Source organism: Cricetulus griseus, chromosome 2, assembly GCF_003668045.3.
Source record: "Cricetulus griseus strain 17A/GY chromosome 2, alternate assembly CriGri-PICRH-1.0, whole genome shotgun sequence".
In the NCBI taxonomy this organism is placed as follows: Eukaryota; Metazoa; Chordata; class Mammalia; order Rodentia; family Cricetidae; genus Cricetulus; species Cricetulus griseus.
In genome coordinates this window covers 373339733-373363175 of record NC_048595.1, presented here as the reverse complement: position 1 = coordinate 373363175, position 23443 = coordinate 373339733, and the positions used below count along the sequence as shown (strand labels likewise).

The window sequence follows — 23443 nt, the reverse complement described above, 5'->3', positions numbered from 1 at the left end:
AGGGCGGGCCTAGGCTTCCCGGCGGGCTACGCGGCTGGGCGGTTGTCGCGGGCAGCGGCGGCGGTTCCGGCTGCGGTGCTGCGGGCGGACGAGCTGCTTAGGTGAGCAGGCCGGGCGGGATGAGGAGCCGCCGCCGCGCCCCCAGCACCTGAGGAAGCGCTGCCCGGTCAGGCTGGGCCGCCAACTGGGCGCCGCCGTCCGAGACTACATCTCGTACTGAACGTGGGCCGAACCTAGTGCGGACCCCGGCCGCAGTCCGGGTCCCGGCGGCCCGCCCCACCCCCGCGCGGGCCGTGCCGCTCCGCCCGCACCCGGCGCTCATGCGGGTCCAGCCCCGCCCCCCGGCCCGAGCCCGCGCTCACTGCCCGCCCGCATCATGCTCAAGTGCATCCCGCTCTGGCGTTGCAACCGGCACGTGGAGTCGGTGGATAAGAGGCACTGCTCGCTGCAGGCTGTGCCGGAGGAGATCTACCGCTACAGTCGCAGCCTCGAGGAGCTCTTGCTCGACGCCAACCAGCTGCGCGAGCTACCTAAGGTGAGCGGCCGCCGCAGCACCTGCTGCCCCGTCCGCGCTCCCGCGCTCAGTTTTCTGTACAGTGTGTGACTTCTGGGGCAGCCGGCTGGAGCGAGACCTCAGCAGGCGCTGCCCAGGCTTGGTCGGCCCCGCAACCTCCAGCCGGCCCTGCTGGTTCCTGCTGGCCAGAGCCCCGCCCCAGCCAGCCCCACCCTCCCCCAGTAGCCTGTGTTGGCACCTAGTGGCAACCTGTCTGGGGACCGGGTGGATAGTGAGCCTATTTAGGGGGGCCAACAGGGAAACCTGTGAGAGCACAGGAGGTGGGTGGGACCAGGGTGCGAGGTCAACCTGGGCTAGGAACAGCTTGCTGGGGGCTGCTTTAAAGGTAGGGGCCTGGGTTATTTTGCACCGTGTTCTGCTCCTCCCATTTTTCCCCCTTGGGTTCAGAACTGAGTGGGACCCTCCTAAGACACTTGCAGCGTCAGATCTATTCTGTCATCTCTCAGAGGAGGGCCCACCTCTCACCGCCTGTGTTCCTTCCTGTCGGTTTGTTGTTGGTTTTGTTGTTCTGAAGGCACTCCAGAAAAAGGACCAGAGGGAGCAGGTTATGAAAGATTTACTTTTCTGAGATGGGTGGCCGAGTGGTCTGACATTCTTGAGGGCTGGTGGCATGGGGTGTGGCCCCAGTCTAGCTCTGTTCTTCATTAATTTTCATAGTATCTATGTGTGAACCCTATGTGTGAACCCTGAAATTCTTGTCCCTGTGTATTTTGATGGTGTTTTTACTACAGTTCTCTTGATAGTCTTTGTTGAGCTCTTGCTGTTCATTGCTGGGGTCCCTGAAGAGTTTATCTGTGATGGAAGAAGCAGTTTGGGTAGTGGGTAGAATCGTAAGAATGACCCATAGGGTCGAGGGTAGAGACTATCCAGATAGGAGCTGATGATGCTTCCACTCGGGGCATGTTATCTGGGAAGCAGAACAGTAGTGGTGAATATGACAAATGACGCAAGGCAGACCAGGCATTAAGTGGGCAGGGGTGTGTTGTGTATGCTTCTTTGCCTGGTTTCTAGCACACTAGGTACCCTAGCAGAATTGCCAGAACCTTGCGTGTCATGGGACACATAGGGGTTCAGGGACCTGTGGCCATGATCCTCCTGGTGTAGAAGCTCCTTTCTACCCTTAAGGCTTTGACTGCAGAGCTTGTTCACCTGCTCATGTCTTTTGCTACCCACAGCCCTTCTTCCGGCTATTGAACTTGCGAAAGCTGGGCCTCAGTGACAACGAGATCCAGAGGTTGCCTCCTGAAGTAGCTAACTTCATGCAGCTGGTGGAGCTGGATGTGTCCCGAAATGGTGGGCAGGCAGGCGGGGTGGAAGGAGAGTGGATGGAGCAGGGGGGCTCCTGGGATCTTCTGAGGCTGTAACCTGGCAAACCCCTCTCCACACACAGACATTCCTGAGATACCCGAGAGCATAAAGTTCTGTAAGGCTCTGGAGATTGCAGACTTCAGTGGGAACCCCCTGTCCAGGTAAGTTGGGGCTGGCTTTGGGCCGTGGGTTCTGTAACCCTTCCGTGGGTGTCTAAGGTCTGCTGCTTCTATCCCTAGGCTTCCGGATGGCTTCACACAGCTGCGAAGCCTGGCTCACCTGGCCCTGAACGATGTTTCCCTGCAGGCACTGCCTGGAGATGTGGGCAAGTGAGTATCTCCTTGGTGAGTGGATCTGAGTATAAGGAGTACTTGTCTTGGCCCTGCCTTCCTCAGCCTTGGTCCTTGATCTCTTTCAGCCTGGCCAACTTGATAACCCTGGAACTCCGGGAGAACCTGCTTAAATCTCTCCCTGCGTAAGTTTGGGGCCTCTATGTAGACTGTGGTAAAGCTATGTTGGGGCTTGGACATCAAGACTTTTTCTTTCTCAGGTCCCTGTCTTTCCTGGTCAAGCTAGAACAGCTGGATCTAGGAGGCAATGATCTGGAAGTGCTGGTACAGGGAGGGCTACCTGGGGAAGAACAGGTGGGGTATGGGGCAGCTGCTACTGGAGGATGTCACACTGGCTTACCCCATCTTTGTCCCTTCTTGCAGCCTGACACTCTGGGGGCTCTACCTAACCTGCGGGAGTTGTGGCTAGATCGAAACCAATTGTCAGCACTGCCCCCGGTAAGTGGGGTGGGACTGGCTTTATCCCCCTACCTACTGCCCTTTGACCTCCTGTCTGTCCTCAGGAGCTAGGCAATCTTCGGCGACTGGTATGCCTGGATGTGTCAGAGAACCGGCTAGAGGAGCTACCTGTGGAGCTGGGTGGGCTGGCACTGCTCACAGATCTGCTGCTTTCCCAAAACTTGCTTCAGCGCCTGCCAGAAGGCATCGGTCAGTGTGCCCAGAGGGCCCTGGGGACTGTATACTCTCACTAATGGCCTTATGAGGTGCCAAACAGGGTCTTGGGTTAGGACCTGACTTTACCCAGGCTAGAGGTGTCTGGAGAGGGAAGGTTAAAATAAGGCTGAGTTGGATAACCCACTATCTGATTAATACCCCCAAGGGTCAGGGTCACTTGTGGTCACAAGAGTTGAGAATATGGGCTTACAAGGGTCATTGGTTGGGCAAGAGCTTTGGGGGGGGGGTAAGCATAGGAAATCTTGGAGTTCTCAAAGAAATGAGCTACCACTGGACCTTGGGACCAGCCTGTGGCCAGTCTGAGGACCCACATACTCAAGTGCCCTTGACCTGACTCAATCTAGTCACCATGTCTCCTTGATGCCAGGTCAGCTGAAGCAGCTGTCTATCCTGAAGGTGGACCAGAACCGGCTGTGCGAGGTGACGGAGGCCATTGGGGACTGTGAGAACCTCTCTGAGCTGATCCTCACAGAGAACCTATTAACGGTAGGGCAGCCCTGAGGCACCAAGTCCTCTAGGATGTGCTGAGTACAGTCAGTGCTAATATGTAGCAGGAGCACAAGCACCTCATGGCGGTGGCATGTGCTGACGGTGGCTTATCCCAAGGCCTTACCCTGCTCTCTGGGAAGTGCTTGCTAGGGCACCCTTGGCGTCAGGAGAAAGAGCTCACTGGCATACAAGATGGCCCAGGTCCTAGGGACCCTACAGGACTCCGCCAGTTAAAGCATTCAGGCTGTGCTTTTTTAGACATGTGGTGCAGTGCAAGGGTGGATTGTACAGGAAGAAGACTGCCCGTCAGTATGTGTGCCCCACTGTAACCAAGGAGAACAGCACCCAAGCTAGAGGTGTCTGCAGTAATGTTAACCTCAGGCTGAGAGACAGACAAGCGTGTGGGTAGTGTGGAATGTTCCTGTATGTGGTGTATCCAGAATCACAGTAGTGAGAGAAGAGAGTGCCCTGGAAACGAAATAGCAGGTGTGAGTAGTAGGCACCTGGGATGGTGAGGGTCACAGATACGTGGCCTCGGTAAACAGAGCTAGCTAGGTAGTTGTAGGAGAGGGCTACGGAAGACAGTTTCGCATCTTAAGTGGCCTGGCAAGATGTTTGGTGTCCTTGAGGGGAAACAAAACAGAGCAAAAACGGGTGTGCAAACTGGTTCCATATCCAGCTATAGTTCCTGAGGGCTGTAGGAACCCTGGTGAACTAGCTAGTTTACCTCAAGGGAGACCTTTACTACCCCAAGGCCTCTCTCTTTCCTCCTAACCCAGGGGGTTTCTGTTAGCCTCAGATCCTTCCTTTTCCTGGCCAGGCCTTACCTCGCTCTCTGGGCAAGCTGACCAAACTGACTAACCTTAATGTGGACCGGAATCATCTTGAGGTGCTGCCACCTGAAATTGGAGGCTGTGTAGCCCTCAGTGTCCTCTCCTTGAGAGACAATCGCCTGGCTGTCCTTCCCCCTGAGCTTGCCCATACAGCTGAGCTGCATGTGCTTGATGTAGCTGGGAATCGGTGAGTGTCTGTGTGGCCCCTGGGGACCAGGCTGCATCCCCTATGTGTGCTGACCATGCCTGCCTGGCCTCTAGGCTGCGGAGTCTGCCATTTGCGCTCACTCACCTCAACCTCAAGGCATTGTGGCTGGCTGAGAACCAGGCACAACCCATGCTCCGCTTCCAGACTGAGGATGATGCCCAGACTGGTGAAAAGGTGCTTACGTGCTACTTGCTGCCCCAGCAGCCCTTGCCAAGCCTCGGTAGGTTGCTGATGGCTGGGTGTTGAATGATGGGTGGTTGAGGTAGAGAGACTAGCATGGGTCCCTGACTCTTGCCTTCCACAGAAGACGCTGGACAGCAGAGCAGTCCCTCAGAGAGCTGTAGTGATGCCCCTCTGAGCCGTGTCAGTGTCATCCAGTTCGTGGAGACGCTTGAAGGTGACGAGGATGCTGAGGAAGCTGCAGCTGAGAAGCGGGTATGGAGGGGTGGGGACTCTGGGTGGTACCCTTCTATCCTACCCCGGCCTGACCCCTTCCTGGCCTCTGTTCCTTATCCCTGTCCCCATGGCAGGGCCTACAGCGTAGGGCCACACCTCACCCTAGTGAGCTCAAGGTGATGAAGAGGGGCATTGAAGAGCGCCGGAACGAGGCCTTCATCTGCAAGCCTGATTCCGGCCCACCCTCACCTTCAGAGGAGGTAGGCATGAAGGGGTTGGGAGCCCTGGATGTCCTGGCAGTGGAGCTGTGAGAGCAGAGGCTCCATGGAGGAGGGGGCTGGAAATGAGCTGGTAAATAGGACTGGGACCGCACAGGCAGGTAGCAGCTGGGGTTTGGGCTGGGCAAAGGGTGCAGGTGGCTGGGGCTCACATAGTGCCTACCTGTGCAGTCAGAATAAGGCATAACCAGGGTTGGGTTTTTCCAGGACCAAGTGCTAGACATGCCATGGTGACACAGGATGAGGCTGGCCAGGGGTCCGGGTTGAGAGCTCTGTTGTCTTCATTCTCCTCTCTGTACCTGGGAAGGAGTTTGGTGCTAGAGTAGGGCAAGGCACTTGCTTATTAAGAAGCTTCTGTTGTCAGGGCTGTAGGATGATTCTGGGTACCTGGGTACAGTGGCTAAGCAGACAGGGAATATACTGGCCATGCATGGCTACTTCCGACTTGGGTAGCATTAGGGCTCACTTCCGGCTGATGTCCTCCTGGGATCTTTTGTGTTTGTTCTCCTGAACCTTGGAAGGAGGCATTCTTAAAGTCTGGGCCATAGAATCATGACCTTGCATGACTCTGAAAACAAACAGGGAGTGATTGCAAGAAGTGAGCCTGCTGGGCATATTATGACCAGGGCAGAAAGAAGCCTAGCATAGGTTTGCCACACAGGTATACCCTTGGGTAACAAACTTCCATGCAGCCTGACCCCACTCCTCTGCAGGAGAAGAGGCTGAGTGCAGAGTCTGGCTTGAGTGGAGGCTCTGCCCCTTCAGCAAGCACAGCCTCCGAAGGTGAGCCTGAGATCCTGCTGGCTGAGGAACAAGGGCTAAGCCAGCAGGAGGCCATACCTGGACAGGAGGACGAAACAGAGGAGGACTATGAGGAGGTAAGGGCAGACATGAAGGAAGCCTTTAGGCCAGAAGAAGGGCTTTCTAGAAAGGGTCGATTGCCATCATCCTATATGTCTTCCTGAACCAGATATGACAGGGGCCGTGCCAGATGTTGCCTGGCAACAGTGGGATGTCGAAGGGCTTTATCTGGCAGGGTTTGTGCAAAATGTGGTACAGGATGGTGGTCCTGAGGGCTCCAGGGTAGGGTAAAGTTCATTTCTCAGCCAAGCTCAGTACTGTCAGATTTAGCACCTATATGCTTTCCCTAGATGGTGTTCCCACTTTCCTGGCCTCAGTATATGCTTCTGCCTGCTAGATCTTTACATGTTCTTAAGTAGCCACCTGCATTACCATGTGTATCTGGAAAGAGCAGTGTCCTCTTGTCTTAGCAGCTGAATTTTCTGTGTACCTCTACATGCACAAACCTCAGGCTGTTACCTGCAGGGCCCACCCAGTCAGCCCTATAGCTGGGCCCTGAGAGGAGTGAGCTGGGCTGGGATGCCACCCTATCTTTTTACCACTTAGCCCACAGTGCACTTCGCAGAGGACACACTGATACCCAGAGAAGATGGTGAAAGTGAAGAGGGGCAGCCTGAGGCTCCCTGGCCTCTGCCAAGTGGCCGGCAGAGGCTCATCCGCAAAGACACACCCCACTACAAGAAGCACTTCAAGATCTCCAAGCTCCCACAACCTGAAGCTGTTGTGGCCCTGCTGCAGGGGGTGCAGACAGACAGGGAGAGCCCCACAGGAGGTTGGCACAATGGCCCACACACACCTTGGGCTCCTCGAGCCCAGGAAGAGGGAGAGGAGGAAGAGGAGGAAGAGAGAGTTGAAGAAGAAGGTGAAGCCACCATGGAAGAAGACACAGAAGAAGCTGTGGCTTCTGCCCCCTCTGTCAAGGTGTGTTTCACTCAAACCCCTGTCTGTCCCAGGCTCCACTGACTTAGTAGGCTGCTTTGAACCCTGGCAGATGACAGCATGGAAGACATCCACCCCTAATCTGACAGGCACACAGGTCAGGCCTTGGCCACTGGCACCTTGGTTGTCAGGAGAAGAGTAATGAATGTGCTATAATTGGGATTGTTGTCACCATGTACTCATTACTTAGTCCCAAGATTCCCTGCTGTTGATCTTATTTAAAGTTCTTGGCAGCTCCTTGGGCCTGCCTGGTGGGGTGGGTGGGAGGCTAAGGGCACTTGGAAGCTGAGGGCCCCTCTGCGTCCTGTGTGTTCAGGAATCTTGGACAAGGTCCTCCTCAGGAGCTGCTGGCTCTCCTAGGATCCTTCCTGCCTCAGGAAGTGACTAGCCTTGAGGCTTTGCTGCTGGCCTGTGGCCCATCCTGTGGATCTGGTGGACGCTCTTATGCCTTGTCAGGTCCTTGTGGGATCTAGGCAGATCTATAGAGCAGTGGCATCTCTTCTTTATCCTCATGTTTGATTTTGATGGCTCAAAAAGGACCTACCCACTTATTGGAGACTCCTCAAGGCCCAGAGAAAATGCTAGCTACCAAAAGTCCTATCCTTTTTGCCCCTACAATGACCCTACCCTGAGAGGTTGATGATATATGATATCTGGGGCAGTTTGGGGGCCAGTCAGAGACAGCCAGGAATAGACTTGCCCCTCTGGAACCTTCATCCTAGGCAGCCAAGCCATCCCATGTAAGTGGTCTGCAGAGTTTGTCATGATCTTAGAGACTGGGGAGATCCAGGTGGGAAGGGGCTGACTCAGTTCACAGAAGCTTGATGGGATCTTCCTTCTGTTCTGCCTACTCATGGTGAGGGCTGGGTGAGGTGGTGGCAGTTCCCAGCGGTGGCTAACCTGCATGCCTCGCTGCTCCTGTCCTAACAGGGGGTGTCGTTTGACCAGGCCAATAACCTGCTGATAGAGCCTGCTCGCATTGAGGAGGAAGAGGTCTGTACTGCTCGCTGCTCTTTGCTCTGGGCCCAGGACTCCTGCTGACTTTTGCTTCCTGGGCTGCGGGCTCTTACTTCTCCCCACCTCCATGGCTCAAACTCAGACCCTGTCCCAGAAGAGCTCCTGATAGCTGCCACAGAGCTGGGGTTCTGGTTCCACTTCCCCAGGGCCTCCTGATCCCCTGGCGGGGCAAGCATGTCTCCATACTGGGGCAGCCTGCCTTCTAGGGGATACGTGGAAGTGCTGGGCTATTTCTCATATCCTGCTGTGAGCCTTAAGGTATCCTTAGGTACAGAAGCAAGGGCAAGCTTTACTTTCTGGAGGACAGCATGGGCTAGCTCACAAAAGTTGTGCCTACCCTGAGATCACAGGAGCCTCCCTACTTCTGTTACCCAAGTGGGCACAGATATCCAGGGATGAGCTGGCTGGGGTTGTCTGCAGCCAGCCAGACCTTCCTGCTGCTGCAAGCACCTGGGTATCCCAGGTCTTTTCAGATATCCATGTCCACTCTGTTTTCAGTTGACACTCACCATCGTGCGACAGACAGGGGGCCTGGGCATCAGTATCGCAGGGGGCAAAGGCTCCACCCCCTACAAAGGAGATGATGAGGTGAGCAGCTGCCTTGTCTTCATGAGCTCTCTCTCGCCCACACCCGCCACTCTTGTCTCAAGAGACTTCCTCTTTCTTTCAGGGGTGTCACTGGTCACTCCAGATGTCCTCCTTACCACCCTTTAGAATGTGTGCTGCATGGGTCACCCCAGGGCACTAAACAGATCCAGGCTGGGGGTCAGGCAGGGTGTTAAAAGTCTGAGAACAGCTTACAGGACAACTGAGTTGTTAGACAAGTTTTCCTTCCCCATTTTCTCATGCCAGCTCTGGCGTCAAAGTGTCTTCCAAGGTTGACTTGTATAGTCTAGCTTCTTGTGCTAGAGCCCTCCCAGAAGCTGAGTACAGCCTCCCTGACCTCGAGAACTGCTGTTCTCCTTCATGCATAGGGGTCTTTGCACCTTTCACAGCCATGAGGAGAAGGTGTTTACCTCTGCTTGTGCTCTTGTGGACTAGTCCCCACTTGTCCTCTAGGGCATTTTCATCTCTCGAGTGTCTGAGGAGGGCCCTGCAGCCCGTGCTGGAGTCCGAGTTGGTGACAAACTCCTTGAGGTAAGTAGTGACCCCCACCTTGCAGCAAGGGACAGCTGTGCCCTTCAAGGTCCACATTGTCCTGATTATCGGGCTACTTGACTGTTCCTATCAGGAAGTGGGGACAACTAGGTAAAGCTATTGAGACCTTAAACAGTAGGCTTAGAAGCCCTCCATGCCAGGCTTCCTTTCTGTCTGGATCTAGGATATAGCTTGGTGATAAATCACTAGCCTGCCATATAAGACATATTAGTTTAATTAGTCCCCAGTACTACAAGAGGATTGGCTGTAAAAACAAAAAAGGAGCCCTCACTCAGCCTTAAGAAGAGGCATCAGGCAGATCAGAAGTAGCCTGGTAGGGTCAAACCTCAGCAAGTTCCACAGTGGGAACTTGGTCCCTCTGTGGAAGCCCTGGAGGTTTCTGCCTGGGTTCTTGGCCATCGGAGAACTGGCAGGAAAGCTTTGACTTTCCTGTAGGAACAAGGATGAGTGAGGGTAGAAGGCTCTGGGGTTCTAGACCAGGTGGGCTTGGGGAGAGGGGATGCTGGTGTCCCTCATGCTTTCCTGCCCCAGCTCTACCTAGAAGCATGTGGAGTTGGCAGCCTAGTAATAGCCTTGCATGTTCTCTGCTATGCAGATGAGTTTCTGAGTGAGGGCACCAGTGTAGAATGGCCACGGCATCTGCCTGTGACTTGTGGCTTGCCTGGATCCTGGCATGGAGACAAACATAAAAAGAGCCTAAGCTGGGCTGGAGAGATGGCTTAGAGGTTAAGAGCACTGACTGCTCTTCCAGAAGTCCTGAGTTCAATTCCCAGCATCACATGGTGGCTCCCAACCATCCGTTATGAGATCTGGTGCCCTCTTCTAGTGTGCAGATATACATGGAAGCAGAATGTTGTATACATAACAAATAAATAAAAATCTTTAAAAAAAAAATCATAAGCATACTTTCCGAACGTCAGGGTGTCCATATGTCCATGGATGCTGATCTGTGGTACAGCTTTTGTCTTCTGTTGCCCACAGGTGAATGGTGTGACCTTACAGGATGCGGAGCATCATGAGGCTGTGGAAGCCCTTCGGGGGGCAGGTGCTGCTGTGCAAATGCGCGTGTGGAGGGAAAGAATGGTGGAACCTGAAAATGCAGTCACCATCACCCCCCTGCGCCCCGAGGATGACTATAGTCCCCGGGAGCGGCGGGGAGGTGGCCTGCGCCTGCCTCTGCTTCAGCCTGAGACTCCTGTGCCCCTCCGCCAGCGCCATGCTGCCTGTCTTGTGCGCAGCGAAAAGGGGCTGGGTTTCAGCATTGCTGGTGGAAAAGGCTCCACGCCCTACCGGGCTGGTGATGGGGTGAGACAGTGGCCTAGGGTGGAGGCAGGAACTGTTCCTGGTGAGAAGAGTCATGTTCGGTCTCTGATATAATGGCTTCAGTGTGGTTTCTTTGTCTCTAAAGGGCATCTTCATATCCCGCATTGCAGAGGGAGGGGCTGCCCACCGGGCAGGCACTCTACAGGTTGGCGACCGTGTCCTTTCGGTGAGTGGGGCCAGATGTGTCCTGACTAGTGTCTTTTGTTTGTCCTGCTGACCCTCTCTGACCTGAGTGTATCCCTGTAGATCAATGGAGTGGACATGACTGAGGCAAGGCACGACCATGCTGTCTCCCTATTGACTGCTACTTCCCCTACCATCTCCCTGCTTCTGGAGAGGGAGACTGGAGGGTCTTATCCACCTAGCCCACCACATTCCTCCCCAACCCCTACTGCTACTGTTGCTGCTACCATGACCACTGCCATCCCCGGGGAGCCTATGCTACCTAGGCTGTCCCCTAGCCTGTTGGCCACTGCCTTGGAAGGACCATACCCTGTGGAGGTGAGATACCTGCCCATGTCCTGCTCAACATCCACTCAGATCCAGGTGTAGATAGAGTAAAAAGCCACCCAGGATCCAGTTGTCATAACTTCTAGCAACACTAGACAAAAAGTAGTACACAGCTTTTCTATATGTGTCCAAGAAGCTAAGGTTCTCCAGTCAGCCTCCATGGTATTCTAATCTACCCTAGCATAATCTGCCAGTAACCTGCTTTGCTATATGCCCGTAGTCAGTGAGGATGTATAGATGTCAGGCTGTGTACATAATGGGGTAGCAGACTGCCCTAAAGGCAGGTGGGGTATCACAGGCCCATCCATCCTACCTGCACTCCTTCCCCTGTTCTGACTGAGGCCCACCCTATGTCCTCAGGAAATCTGCCTGCCCAGGGCTGGTGGTCCACTGGGGCTCAGCATTGTGGGAGGTTCTGATCACTCCAGCCACCCATTTGGTATCCAGGATCCTGGTGTATTCATCTCCAAGGTGAGTGAGCCTGGAAGGCAACGTGTGCAAGAAGCAGCCACTCTGGGCAGCCGTCAACGCAGTCGTTCTGCTGATGTCCTTCCCTATAGGTGCTTCCTCGGGGCCTGGCTGCTCGCTGTGGCCTTCGGGTTGGGGACCGCATCCTAGCAGTGAATGGGCAGGATGTTCGGGAGGCCACACATCAAGAGGCAGTCAGTGCCCTTCTCAGGCCCTGCCTGGAGCTGTGTCTGCTTGTGCGGAGGGACCCACCACCCCCAGGCATGCGGGAACTCTGCATTCAGAAGGCTCCTGGGGAGAAGCTGGGCATCAGCATCCGAGGAGGCGCCAAGGGCCACGCGGGAAACCCCTGTGACCCCACAGATGAGGGCATTTTCATCTCCAAGGTGAGGGCTCTTCCTTCCTGGGACCACGGATAGTTGCCTGGTGGCAATCTCACACTGTTCTCCCTACAGGTGAGCCCTACAGGGGCTGCCGGACGAGATGGACGGCTGCGTGTGGGGCTACGACTGCTGGAAGTGAACCAGCAGAGCCTGCTGGGCCTCACACATGCTGAGGCAGTTCAGCTACTGCGCAGTGTGGGTGACACCCTCACTGTGCTTGTCTGTGATGGCTTCGATACCAGCACCACCACAGCCCTGGAGGTTAGTGGCCTACCCTGGGGATTGGGTGCTGTCTTAGCACTGACCTTTATAATAAAGTCTGGCAGAGCCTCTCTGCTTAGTCTGGAAAGTACTTGCAGTTATGAACCAACCGTGCATGGGAGTGATGGGTAGTGTGTTCTGCAGGCCCTTTTCTGAGCCCTCGTCACAGTACTGTCTGGAGGCTATGGTCCAGATGGGCAGGCAGTGTAGAGGTGGTCTTGAGCCTTTATGATCAGGTCCTCAGAGAGGAGCTGTAATAGGGCTCTGGGAAGGCAGTACTTAAGGGCATGTGGCAGCTAGCAGGATAGGGAGGACAAGGAGCCCTGCTCATAGTCCCCCTATACTCTATCCCCCAAAGCAGGAAGTCAGATTCCTGGCCCTGCTGGCCCTCTGACAGTCTCTTGGTAGAGCTTATTCCCTTCTTCTGGCTACTGGCTTCTTTCAGTATGCCACAGGGCAGAGCCAGAGCCCCTCCTACTCTCTTGCTCCCTGGAGTAGGACAAGAATACTCAGCTATCAGAACTAGGCCTAGGCCCAAGAGGCAAGCACCCTGGGCAAGTCTCCCTCTAGCCTCATTGCTCCTCTTGGGGCTTATGCTTCCTCATTGTCCTATCTTCTACCTGCTGTCCTTGGGACCCTCAATATCTTCACCTATAGTCCAAGTGAGCCTTCAAGGAACCTTTCTGTGCACTGGCTGTCTGCTGTTCTGGACATCCTCTCTAGCCATGCTGGCCTCCAGTGTGCTAGTGGCTTTGTCCCCACTTCTATGGCTTTTATTCCTTCAAGCCTAGGGATAGGCAGCCATCCTAGGCTGGTCTCCTTTGACAGTGGATCTTTGGTTTAGTGACTTCCTGTCAGATGCTGGTGGAAAGATACCCTCTGGCCACAGACCCTGCACCCTTCCCAGACCAGCTGGTGAGGGCCACTGGATGGGAAACAAGTTAGTCTTTGTTTTAGCATATAGATGGGTATTGGGCTGCAGCCTGTGTGAGGTGCTACTCCATGGCTTAAGGTTGGCCCTTGTCCAGCTTCTCCCCAAGGAGTCTTGTGTCCTGGTGGAGTTTTTTGTGTGACTTATCTCTGGGTGATCTGGATCCTGAAGAAGCCCTGCCTTTTGTTTATTCCTATTAGCCCATGTTTAAAAGTGTTGCTTTGTGCACACACTTTAACCTTTTAGTTCAGAATGAAGCCCTCTGGAAAGATGATGAGCTTAAGTCTGCAGGTCCTGGGTCCCCTTGGCTGTGCATCTGCTCCCTGCTGTTGTAACCCAGGCTGTTCTTGCAGTACCTGGGTGGCTCATGAATGGAGGGAAGTGGCTGTGATCTATCTGCACATGTGTGGTCCTGCCACAGCCTGTCTTGGCTGGATGTTCCTCTGTACCTTGTCTGGGGAACAAGACAGGTTTCTGTTAGCCTAGCTAGTGAGAAGCTCTGGGCAGTAGGCAGCTCACTAAGAGCCTTGGAGGAGCCCTTTTCTGCCCACAGCAGCTGTCTGCGTTGACCTGTCTGCCCCCTCTAGCCTGTGTGTCAAGATGCCCTAGCTGCTCTTAGTTGCAAGTGCACACCACCTTCACATAGTGTTTACTGTCTGCTCCCCCACCCTAGGAGGGGGATAGCATCCTGGGCCTTGCACATACTAGGAAGGGCTCCACTGTACTCTACCCCAGCCCTGGGACCCCATTTTGTGCTTCCCAGCACGAAGCTGTTTCCCTTGTTCCACTGAGCTCTTTTTCTTTCTTGATGTTTCTGGCTCCAAAGTTTGTTTGTTAGAAACAAGTCTCACTACATAGCCGAGGTTGGCAATCCCCCTGCCCTCTGAAGTTAGAATTACATCTGTGTGCCACGGCATCCGTCTTGTGTTTGTTTTCCTTTTAGGATGGGATCCTTTGATTGCAAAATTTTATATATTTTATGAATCAGGGCTTCTTCTTTACAGCTGTGTGTGGGGTTTGGTTATTTTGTTTCAAGATAGGTTTTCTCTGTGTATCAACCCTGGCTGTCCTGGAACTTGCTTTGTAGACCAGGGTGCTCTAGAACTCACAGAGATCTGCCTCCCTCTGCCTCCCGAGTGTTGGAATTAAAGATTTTGGGATTAAAGGTGTGCGCCACCTGGATGAGCTCCTTGTTTTGTTTTAAGACAGGATCTCACAAGTAGCTCCGGCTGTTCTGAAACTCATTTATATAGACCAGACTGACCTTGAACTCACCAAGGTCAACCTGCCTCTGCCTCCAAAGTGCTGGGATTACAAGTGTGTGCCACCACACCCAGCTGTTTTTTCCAGTACTTTGATATCCATACCCCCCTCTACCCATCCTGGAATTTGCTCTGTAGACCAGGCCTTGAATTTAGAAATCCGCCTACCTCTGCCTTCAAGAAAATGCTGGGATTAAAGACAGGAGACATATGCTACCAGGGCCCAACATATTTTGATTTTTAAAATACTTGTCAGTTGCCCCCACAGTGATTAGTGAAAAGCCTTTACTTCCCCACTGCTAAGGGGCAGGCGCATGATTTGGCTGTGTGGTAGGTCCCATGCACTCTAGGACTTGTTCTGGACTTGGCTACAGTGAACTGTGAAGCCTGCCAGGACAGTGCCACACTGTACAGAGGCAGTCACTTTATAGAGTGTTCTGCTACTGATCAGTTACATCATCTACTCTTTTTTGTTCTTTTGAAGTTTTGTCTGCTGTGTGTTCTCTTCTGAACAGCTATGCCAAGTTCCATCACAAAACTGGTTATGACTCTGGGATCACTTTGTGAGTTTTTCTTGAGCCTCTTCCAGGCTGCTGTCATTTCCTGTTAGTGCCAGGGACTCCTTGTTGTCTGGCTTTGCTTTATCTCCTGGCAGAAGCACTATGGCTCACAGCCATCACACAGTGATGGCAGGGCCTCTTCCTAGAGCTTCCCTTTGTCTGTTTTCATCCTGGAGCTTTCAGCCACCAATGGTGGTGGCCAGTGACCTTGCCTTGTGCCAAACTCTAGAAACTGTTGTTTCTTTAAGAACTTTTTCAAAATGAGGGAGCTATCTCTGCTTGTAATTGTAGAAACAGCCATCTCAGGTAGACATAGGGTTTCCTTGAAGGGGCCTTACATATATGCTCAGTGAGACTGGCCTGGTCCTGGAGGCTCTAGCTAGCAGCATGCTTGGGAGAAAAGAACCAACCTTTACTTATCAGGACTCTTTACTGCAATGTATGATTCTTGACTTCTCATAGAAAAGCTGAGGACCTGACACTGGTGGCTTTTGTCCCCACAGGATTGCCCATTCTGAACCCTCTTGGCATGGGAGACCATACATGTATCCTTACTTACACTGCACTTTAAAAAGAAAAGATTACACTTATTTATGTGAGGAAGGGGTTGTGTGTGCTATGGTACATGTATGGAGGTCAGAAGACAACTTGTGGGAGTTGGTTCTCTCCACCATGTCAGTCTTGGCAGCATTTGCCTTTCTCCCCACAAGCCATCTTGCTGGCCCAGCACCTCACTTTTCTCAAACTACCCACTTGAGTCATCTGGGCTTGTTTGACCTGTGGGATCAGTTTGCCAGCTATTTAGTGGCTTTGACCTGCATCTTTCTACCTCCCTCAGGCTTTTCGGGGGGGGGGGGGTGCTGGCTATAATCCTGCCTGCCCTGTGCTAAGGACTGGTTTTCAGGGTTCCTGCAGGGTTTCCATAGATGTAGGCTCTTTATTGTTGTCAAACCTGCAGCTGCTGGACTTCTCAGTCTCTCCCTACAGCAGCCAATGGGTCCTGAAAAGGGGTGCCACAGGTCAGCACACCCCACCTCACTACTACCCGAGTGGCCTGAGTCATTGTGATCTCTCAAAGACAAATTTTAGTTTTGCTTCCCCATGTGTTTGGTTTAAAGAGAATATATTCTGTTGCTTCTCTAGTTCACCCCTGCAGGTCACGGGTCCATCTTCTTTATCACAGTGGCCCATCTGTCTGATCCACATGGTGCTTGACTTGCATTTGTTGGACTTAGGGCTTTTTGACTTCAGTGGTGCGGCAGTGATGCCCACACAGTAGAAACTGCTTCAGCACTGCCCCACCCAGCTTAGAACTACTGCGAAGAATACCTGACTCTCCTATCTTCCTTGCTGCAGTCAGCCTGAGCGCCTGTGTTGGTACCTCAGTGAGTCCTCACACCTTGCTCTTGGGCTTGTCCCTGAGCATTTGCTATAAGGACCGGCTCTCCTGGTGGCTTCTTGTTCCATTTCCTTACCCACCACCAGCACAGACTCTTTCCACATATTAGTCATGGTTTTAAGATTTATTATTTTATGGTATGAATGTTTTGCTTGCATGAATATATTTACTGTATGCATGCTGGAGCCCATGGAAATCAGAAGAGGGCATAGGATTCTCATAGAACTAGAGTTTTGTACAGGTGTGAGCTGCCATGTGGATGGTGGGAACTGAACCCATGTCCTCTGCTGTTGCTTGTACTGCTGAGCCATCTCTTCAGCCCTGGTTACAGTTACTGTAGTGATCAAATTGTTGCAGTATTGTCTCATGGAAGGGGCTTCAGGCTGGGCCTGAGTCATTTTGATACCACCGTCTTCTAATGGACTCATCTCACACTTTTCCTGCCCAGCTGTGGGGTTGGTCATTTTCCCCAGGAATACTGATGTCTTTTGGTAAACAGTGATGTTTATTAGAAGCCAAGGTCTAGTGTACTACTCTTGGGTGTCGTGGCCAGAGGTAAGGGCAGTGTGTGAATCGTTGTCTGCTTATTTCTGGAGCCATAGGAAGCCTCGGGTCACTTCATGGCATTATCCATCTTTCCAACCAGCACCACAGGTCAGCCCTTCTTACTCGAGTGACCTTTTCTGACGTGGGAAACCAGGCTTCCTCATCCTTGCTGTTTTTGCTTTCTGCTCAGTCCCTCTGTATGACAGTCCTTCCCACCCTGCTGAGCCTGCCTCTCTTGGGCCTCCCCACTGCCTTTTTGACTAAGTTATTCCAGAAGTGAAGAAGGTAGGCACCTTGTTTATTGTTTGATCTAGTAATGTCAGCGTCTGAAAGAGACAAATTTGTCTACCATTGTGATTGTTTTTATCCAGCTTTCTTATTTCTAGTGATCTTTGCTTTGTGTGTTTAGCTATGCATTTGTTTAGTGTTTCTAGTTTGTGATCATTGTAAATTCACTTTCTGTTGTTCATTGTTCCCTGCTCCTGCTTGACACTCTTGACCTCAAGTTCATCTTCCCAGGTGTGAGCAGCAGCTCCCTGTCTGTTTTCTTGGTCTCATCATTTCACTGCTCTCTGGATCAGCATTACATAGCTGGGTTTGTGTCAGAGGCCACATCTGTGCATATAGTAGGAACCCTACTGATGGCAACCATGTGGCAGTTATCTTGCCTTCCATCTGCTGTCACCTCCTTCTCCTGTGTTCCTCTGGCGGTAGCGGCCTGAGCTGGTCCTTTGTGCTTTGTGGGGTAGAAGACAGCTGATGCTGCCTTTCCATCACCTGTTTTTACCCTTCAATTTTAGGCCATGTGCTTTCAGGTGCCCACTCCCTGCCTGGCATCTCCCCACACACACGCACACCTGTACACACACACACCTGTACACACACACACCTGTACACACACACACCTGTACACACACACTTGTACACACACATACCTGTACACATACACCTGTACACACATACCTGCACACACACACACCTCACACCTGTACACACACACACCTATACACACACACCTGTGTACACACACATACATGTACCTGTACACGCACACCTGTACACCCACACACCTGTACACACACACCTGTACACACACACACACACACCTGTACACACACACACCACACACCTGTACACAAACACCTGCACACACACACCACACACCTGTACACATACACCTGTACACACACACACACACCTGTACACACACACACACACACACACACACACACACTCATGTACATTCACATACACTTCCACCCCAGCTAGTTGAATTTCCCCTTTCAGAATAAACATTTTAAATGCAGCCTATCCGTCTGGGAGTGTTACTCTGCTACCAGGCTCATTGCCTTCAACTATTCCCTTCCCAATCCCATCTTATTAGCCATTCCTCCTTTCTTCCTAGAGAGGCCACAGTCAGCTTGTTTTATCCCCATGCCAAGCATTATGACTGAGCATGGCTGCTTCGCATTTCTGTCGTGTGTAGACATGACCTACACCCACAGTGACACCATGAACCTAGAACCACAACTACTCTTTGTCCCTGAAAGACTGGGGACAGGTACATAAGTCATAGGTGGACCAGCAGGTTGTCCACAAAGCCTCAAGTGGCCAGCTTGTCAGGATATGGGGTCCTGGGTCCAGACCTCAGCCTGCCCCAGAAGTGGGGCCTTGCCAGGAAGTCTCTTCTCTCAGCCCACTCCTTTCCTTTCAGGTGTCTCCAGGTGTCATTGCCAACCCATTTGCAGCAGGCCTTGGCCACCGGAACAGCCTGGAAAGCATTTCATCCATTGATCGGGAACTGAGTCCCGAAGGCCCAGGCAAGGTCAGGATCAAAGTGGCTGGCAGCATGGGACTGGCTCTGAGCTGCTAGTTCTTGACCATGTCTGCTCTGCTTACAGGAGAGAGAGTTGACCAGTCAAACTCTACCCTGGGAGCCTGAGTCTACAGAGACTCTGGTAAGTTCCACACAGGCCCAGCTCTGAGCCTTCGTAGCCTCCCCTGTCAGAACATTGAACACAGCCCAGGAGTGGTGGGGCAGTCACATTCCTGGAACATAGATTCCCTCTTAGCACTGATCCACTCTGTTCTCCAGGGTCGGAGTCTGGAGCCCCTGAAGCTGGACTACCGAGTCCTGGCTGCTGTGCCCAGTGCTGGAAGTTTGCAAAGAGTGAGTGGTGCATGGCTGGATTTTTTTTTTTTTTTTTTTTTTTTTTCCCCGAGACAAGGTGTCTCTGTATTCCTTTGGAGCCTGTCCTAGAACTCGCTCTGTAGACCAGGCTGGCTTCGAACTTACAGACATCCGCCTGCCTCTGCCTCCCAAGTGCTGGGATTAAAGGTGTGCACCACCAACGCCCGGCTACATGCTGACTCCATCTGGCCTGTCTATCCTACCTATCTATCTGCCTGTCAGTCTCCCTTGTCTTAACTTCTTCCTTATGGCAGCCACTGCTGCCAGCTTGAGTGCCAAGGTCACCTTGCAGAGAACTTTTGTCTTCCATCAGGCAGGGCTTGTAGATGTCTGAGCTGGAGCTCTGCCTCTAGCTAGGCGACATTTGGGATTTTGTTGTTCTTGTCTGACAGTGCTGGGATACAGGACGGAGCCTCATGAATGCTATAACCAAACATCCTACCACTGACCTGCATGCCCAGCCCTTCTACAAAGCTTTGATCGTATTTGTGGCTGTTGCCATGATCCCCTCTCCTAGGTTCCCAGGGATGCCTTTGAAGTCCCTGAACTCTTCTTTCCCCATTGTCTACCCCCAGATAGGCGCATAGGGCAGAGCCCTGCTGTGGCAGGCAGGCTGCTGGGAAGAGGCAGCTGTCATTCCTCTCAACCATCTTGGTGGGGTTTCATGGAGGAGGCAGGCTGAAGCAGCTGCAGCCCTTGTGGGTGTGGAAGCTGTAGCACTAACAGCTGGTCTGGGAGTGGCCACTCGGGGGCCTAAGCTAGGGGTGTGGCCTTTGAGACAGTTGTGGGCCTGGGGGCAGGCAGAAAGGACATTCTGTCCTCGTTGGTCTTCAAGAGGTATTTAAAACCATCACTCCCAGAAGATAATGGGAGACCATTACCTGAATGTGAGTGCCTAACCTAAGGGGTGGGCTTGGCCAAGGTGTTGTTGAGCAGTGGGGAGACAGGAGGGGGTCAGGAAGGGCATTTGGGTTTTTGGGTACTATCTCTGCCAACTCCAAACAGCCCTAACAGAGAAGCCAGCATCATCTGAGAAAGGGACAGCTATAGGCTGGGATGCTTCTCTGACTCATGAGCAACCGGGAAAGAAGCCTGGGTCAGAGACCGGTGGTGGGTAGGCTTTTGTGTCCCAACTGTCTGGCTTCAGTCTGTTCATCTATTCCCAACCTTCTTTGTAGATCTTAGGGCTGCACCCTTGGCAGTAATGTAGTGCTGTGAGTAAGCACCTGACTGCCTCTCCAACTTGGGCCCTGGGGAGAGCAGAGGCTGAGGGCCAGGACCACCTGTGTGTGTCCAGCCTTGGGGAAGGAGAGCCTTTTGTGGAGGTCTCACCGTCATCCAAGCCTGTCTGATAACATCCCTGGGTTGTGGTCAGATTAGGGCACAGGGCTGTCCCTATGATGCCAGGATAAATGCACAGACCAATTCCTGGCTGGGATACTGCTAGGCCAGCTGACCTTCCTTCCCAACCACCACCCTCTTCCTCAAGGGACCATCTGTGACCACTGGAGGGAAGATGACTGAGACCCCCTGTTCCCCTGGCAGCCCGCAAGTAAGCATCCCAGTCACGGGTAACCCCCTGCGGGCACCTGTGCAGATGGGTACTGGTATGCAGGGTCCCCGCGTGTGTTTTTGTCCAGGGACACCTTCCTGATTAAAGCTGACCTTGATAAAGGCAGGGACCTTGCTGGAGGAGTCCAAGCCTTCCAAACACCAAGCATAAGATCTTTTCTGGACAGTTGTCCTTGTCTGTGGGTCCCTCCTCGTCCCCACCTTCCCTCCTGCATGGAGAGGGCCAGGTCTCCAGCATTCCTGACAATGCATTGCAGGGTGGGGGTGGGCACAGGGTCATTCCCAGCCTGGCTCCTAGCCTCAACTCTTCCAAGACTGGTGTTTGGATTAGTATCCCCTTGTAGCCTACCTTGTCTCCATCTTTCTCTCTCTCTCTCTCCTATCCCTCCCTACTCCCACTCTGGACCTCTGATCCCACTTTCCTCTGCCACCACCCCCTTCCCCTTTGCAGACAAAACCGGGGGTGATCCAGCCATTGGCTCAGGCCTGGCCAAGGGGCTCCCCGACCCCCAGGGGCAGAGATGGTCCCTGTTCTGTGAGTGTCGTGTTCCACAGTGGGTGAGGGTGATGAGCCGGATGGTGGGTGTGGGTCAGAGGCAGTTGGAGGACACTGCGGATGGCTGTGTGGGAAGTGACTGCCCTCGGACAGCTGCCCCAGCCTCACGTCCGGGTGTTTCCCCAGCCGCCCTCCCCTGATGAACTGCCAGCCAATGTGAAGCAGGCCTATAGGGCCTTTGCAGCGGTGCCCACTGTGCATCCCCCTGAGGACAGTGCTGCTCAGGTATGTGCGGTGGTGCCTGCTGCTGCTACTGCATGCTTTGTAGGGTGGGTGCCCATGTGAGTGCCCCAGAGAAGCACCAGCCAAGTCTGAGGGCCTGCTCCCTCTCTAGCCTACAACACCTGGTCCCGCAGCCTCCCCAGAGCAACTGTCCTTCCGGGAACGGCAAAAGTACTTTGAGCTGGAGGTCCGGGTGCCTCAGGCAGAGGGTCCCCCCAAGCGTGTGTCCCTGGTAGGTGCTGATGACTTACGGAAGATGCAGGAGGAGGAAGGTGAGGAGCCGAGACTTGAGAGGCCTGGGTGGGATGATGACCTGGCCTTGTCTGATATGTCTGCCTGCCCATAGCCCGCAAGCTGCAGCAGAAGAGGGCACAGATGCTTCGAGAAGAGGCAGTAACCTCAGGGCCTGACACGGGGCTCACCTCAGACAGGGAGTCCCCAGATGATCAACAGGAGGCTGAGCAGCCCTGGGCTGTGCCAGGCCATGCAGGAGGGTGAGTGCAGGAGGCTGAGCCCCACTACCTGGCTTGTCTGCTGCATGCCCTCTCTCACAGCGTATCCTGTCCATTTCTCCAGTTCCAGCCCATCTTCACCCCCACCCCTGGGAGGCAGTGCCCCTGTGAGGACAGCTAAAGCTGAGCGACGCCATCAGGAGCGGTTGCGCATGCAGAGCCCTGAGCTTCCTGCCCCAGAGCGAGCCCTGTCTCCTGCAGAACGGCGGGCTCTAGAGGCAGAGAAGCGGGCACTGTGGCGGGCAGCCAGGTAATCACCTCCCTACCCCCACTAGACCCTGTCCACTGCACATCAGGTCCACTCAGCAGCATTCACTCTCTGCCTCCTCAGAATGAAGTCTTTAGAGCAGGATGCCCTCCGTGCACAGATGGTCCTCAGCAAGTCCCAGGACGGCCGTGGCAAGCGAGGACCCCTGGAGCGGCTGACTGAGGCCCCTTCACCTGCACCCACTCCATCACCCACACCATTAGAAGGTATGTGTTTCCATGGGCCAGCAAAGGGCTCTGTCTGCTTGTGAGCACTTCTCCCAACACTTTCTTTTTGTTCCCAGACTTGAGCCTCCAGAGCAGTCCCTCCCCTGGACGCTTGGTAAGGATCCTACATCTGGGGCCTTTCCTCCCACACATCCCGTTGTCTGAAGCTGCAGGGCTCTAGCCTCCCCACCAGCCCCTCACCTCCCTGTGCTCTCTGCCTTTCCCCTCATGCTGTCCTTTCAAGTCCCTGTCTGGGAAGAAGTTTGACTACAGGGCCTTCGCAGCCCTGCCTTCTTCCAGACCTGTCTATGACATCCAGGTACTGGAGGCCATCTGGCCCATCTGCATGCTCCTACTACCCCTCCTCTGCCTGTCACCTGCCTGCCTCCATTCCTTTCTGTGTTTCCTGCTGTTTCCTGTGGGGCCTCTCGGCCCAGTCTGCTCTGACCCTGCCCCAGGCTCTGTGGGCCTAGCCCCTGACAGCCCAGCTTGCAAGTGTAAGTTCAGGCAGGTGTGGCCTGCCTGACCAGCCTGTCTCCCCCACAGTCACCAGATTTTGTGGAAGAGCTTAGGAGTTTGGAACCATCTCCCAGTCCTGGTGAGTTGACACCTGTCTGGGGTGAGGGCCCAGACACCCAGAGTTCTGGCGACCCTTGGCTCATGGCTTTTCTATCCCTCTCTATACCAGGCCCACAGGAGGAAGATGGTGAAGTGGCTCTGGTGCTTCTTGGCAGGCCCTCACCTGGCACTGTGGGCCCTGAAGACATGACGCTGTGCAGTAGCCGTCGGGCCATGCGGCCAGGACGCCGGGGTCTGGGCCCTGTGCCCTCCTAGGGCCAGGTTCCTCCCCAGACTTAGGGTGGGGAGCCTGCTGGCTTCGTCACCTCCCTTACCCCAAGTCTTTTAGCCTTGGTGTTAGCATTTTAAGAGACCCCTCAGGAGTTATGGCTTCTGACTAACTGCCCCCGTAGCCGGGATCTCGTGGCGAGACTGTAACTAGTGATGTTTGTACAACCAAAGACTCTATTTTGTGGTTTAAGGAGAATAAAGTTAACTACATTTTACCTTCTGTTGTCCATTTATCCTCCCACCTGCTTGTACTGACTCTTCCTACTCTGTAAGATGCCAGTGTTCAGTCAAGTCTGCCTTCCTCCCTTTGGGGTTTGAAAGCCACTGTTCTCCTGCTT

General features: G+C 53.7%; 1 protein-coding gene across 7 annotated transcripts; it reads left to right on the top strand.

Moving 5' to 3' along the window:
• The first annotated feature begins 23 nt into the window (after window positions 1–23).
• On the top strand, window positions 24–23320 carry Scrib (scribble planar cell polarity protein). 7 transcript variants are annotated; one of them, XM_027404158.2, is made up of 38 exons: window positions 24–535; window positions 1750–1867; window positions 1965–2043; window positions 2122–2211; window positions 2301–2357; window positions 2433–2496; window positions 2596–2670; window positions 2736–2880; window positions 3275–3393; window positions 4217–4416; window positions 4491–4657; window positions 4742–4872; window positions 4968–5093; window positions 5825–5989; window positions 6519–6893; window positions 7842–7904; window positions 8427–8516; window positions 8988–9065; window positions 10068–10391; window positions 10495–10575; window positions 10656–10910; window positions 11280–11390; window positions 11480–11773; window positions 11843–12031; window positions 18444–18554; window positions 18631–18687; window positions 18825–18899; window positions 20410–20472; window positions 20944–21027; window positions 21175–21273; window positions 21383–21542; window positions 21617–21764; window positions 21847–22032; window positions 22114–22256; window positions 22334–22371; window positions 22501–22575; window positions 22803–22854; window positions 22945–23320. In XM_027404158.2, exons 1-38 carry the CDS (start codon window positions 377–379, stop codon window positions 23088–23090), a joined length of 4992 nt encoding a protein of 1663 aa, XP_027259959.1. In that variant the 5' UTR covers window positions 24–376; the 3' UTR covers window positions 23091–23320. The 7 variants fall into 7 exon arrangements, with proteins under 7 accessions (XP_027259959.1, XP_035296573.1, XP_027259963.1 ...); XM_035440682.1 differs by lacking the exon at window positions 22501–22575 and having other exon boundaries at window positions 25–535; window positions 4745–4872; XM_027404162.2 differs by lacking the exon at window positions 20944–21027 and having other exon boundaries at window positions 25–535.
• The last annotated feature ends 123 nt before the right edge of the window (window positions 23321–23443 follow it).

Excerpts from the sequence above, each read along its gene's own strand:
- Scrib (XM_027404158.2), top strand. The coding sequence starts at position 377 with ATGCTCAAGTGCATCCCGCTCTGGCGTTGCAACCGGCACGTGGAGTCG. Across the intron at positions 6,894-7,841 it reads CTTCTGCCCCCTCTGTCAAG|GGGGTGTCGTTTGACCAGGC; the intron begins GTGTGTTTCACT and ends CTGTCCTAACAG. Across the intron at positions 9,066-10,067 it reads TTGGTGACAAACTCCTTGAG|GTGAATGGTGTGACCTTACA; the intron begins GTAAGTAGTGAC and ends TGTTGCCCACAG.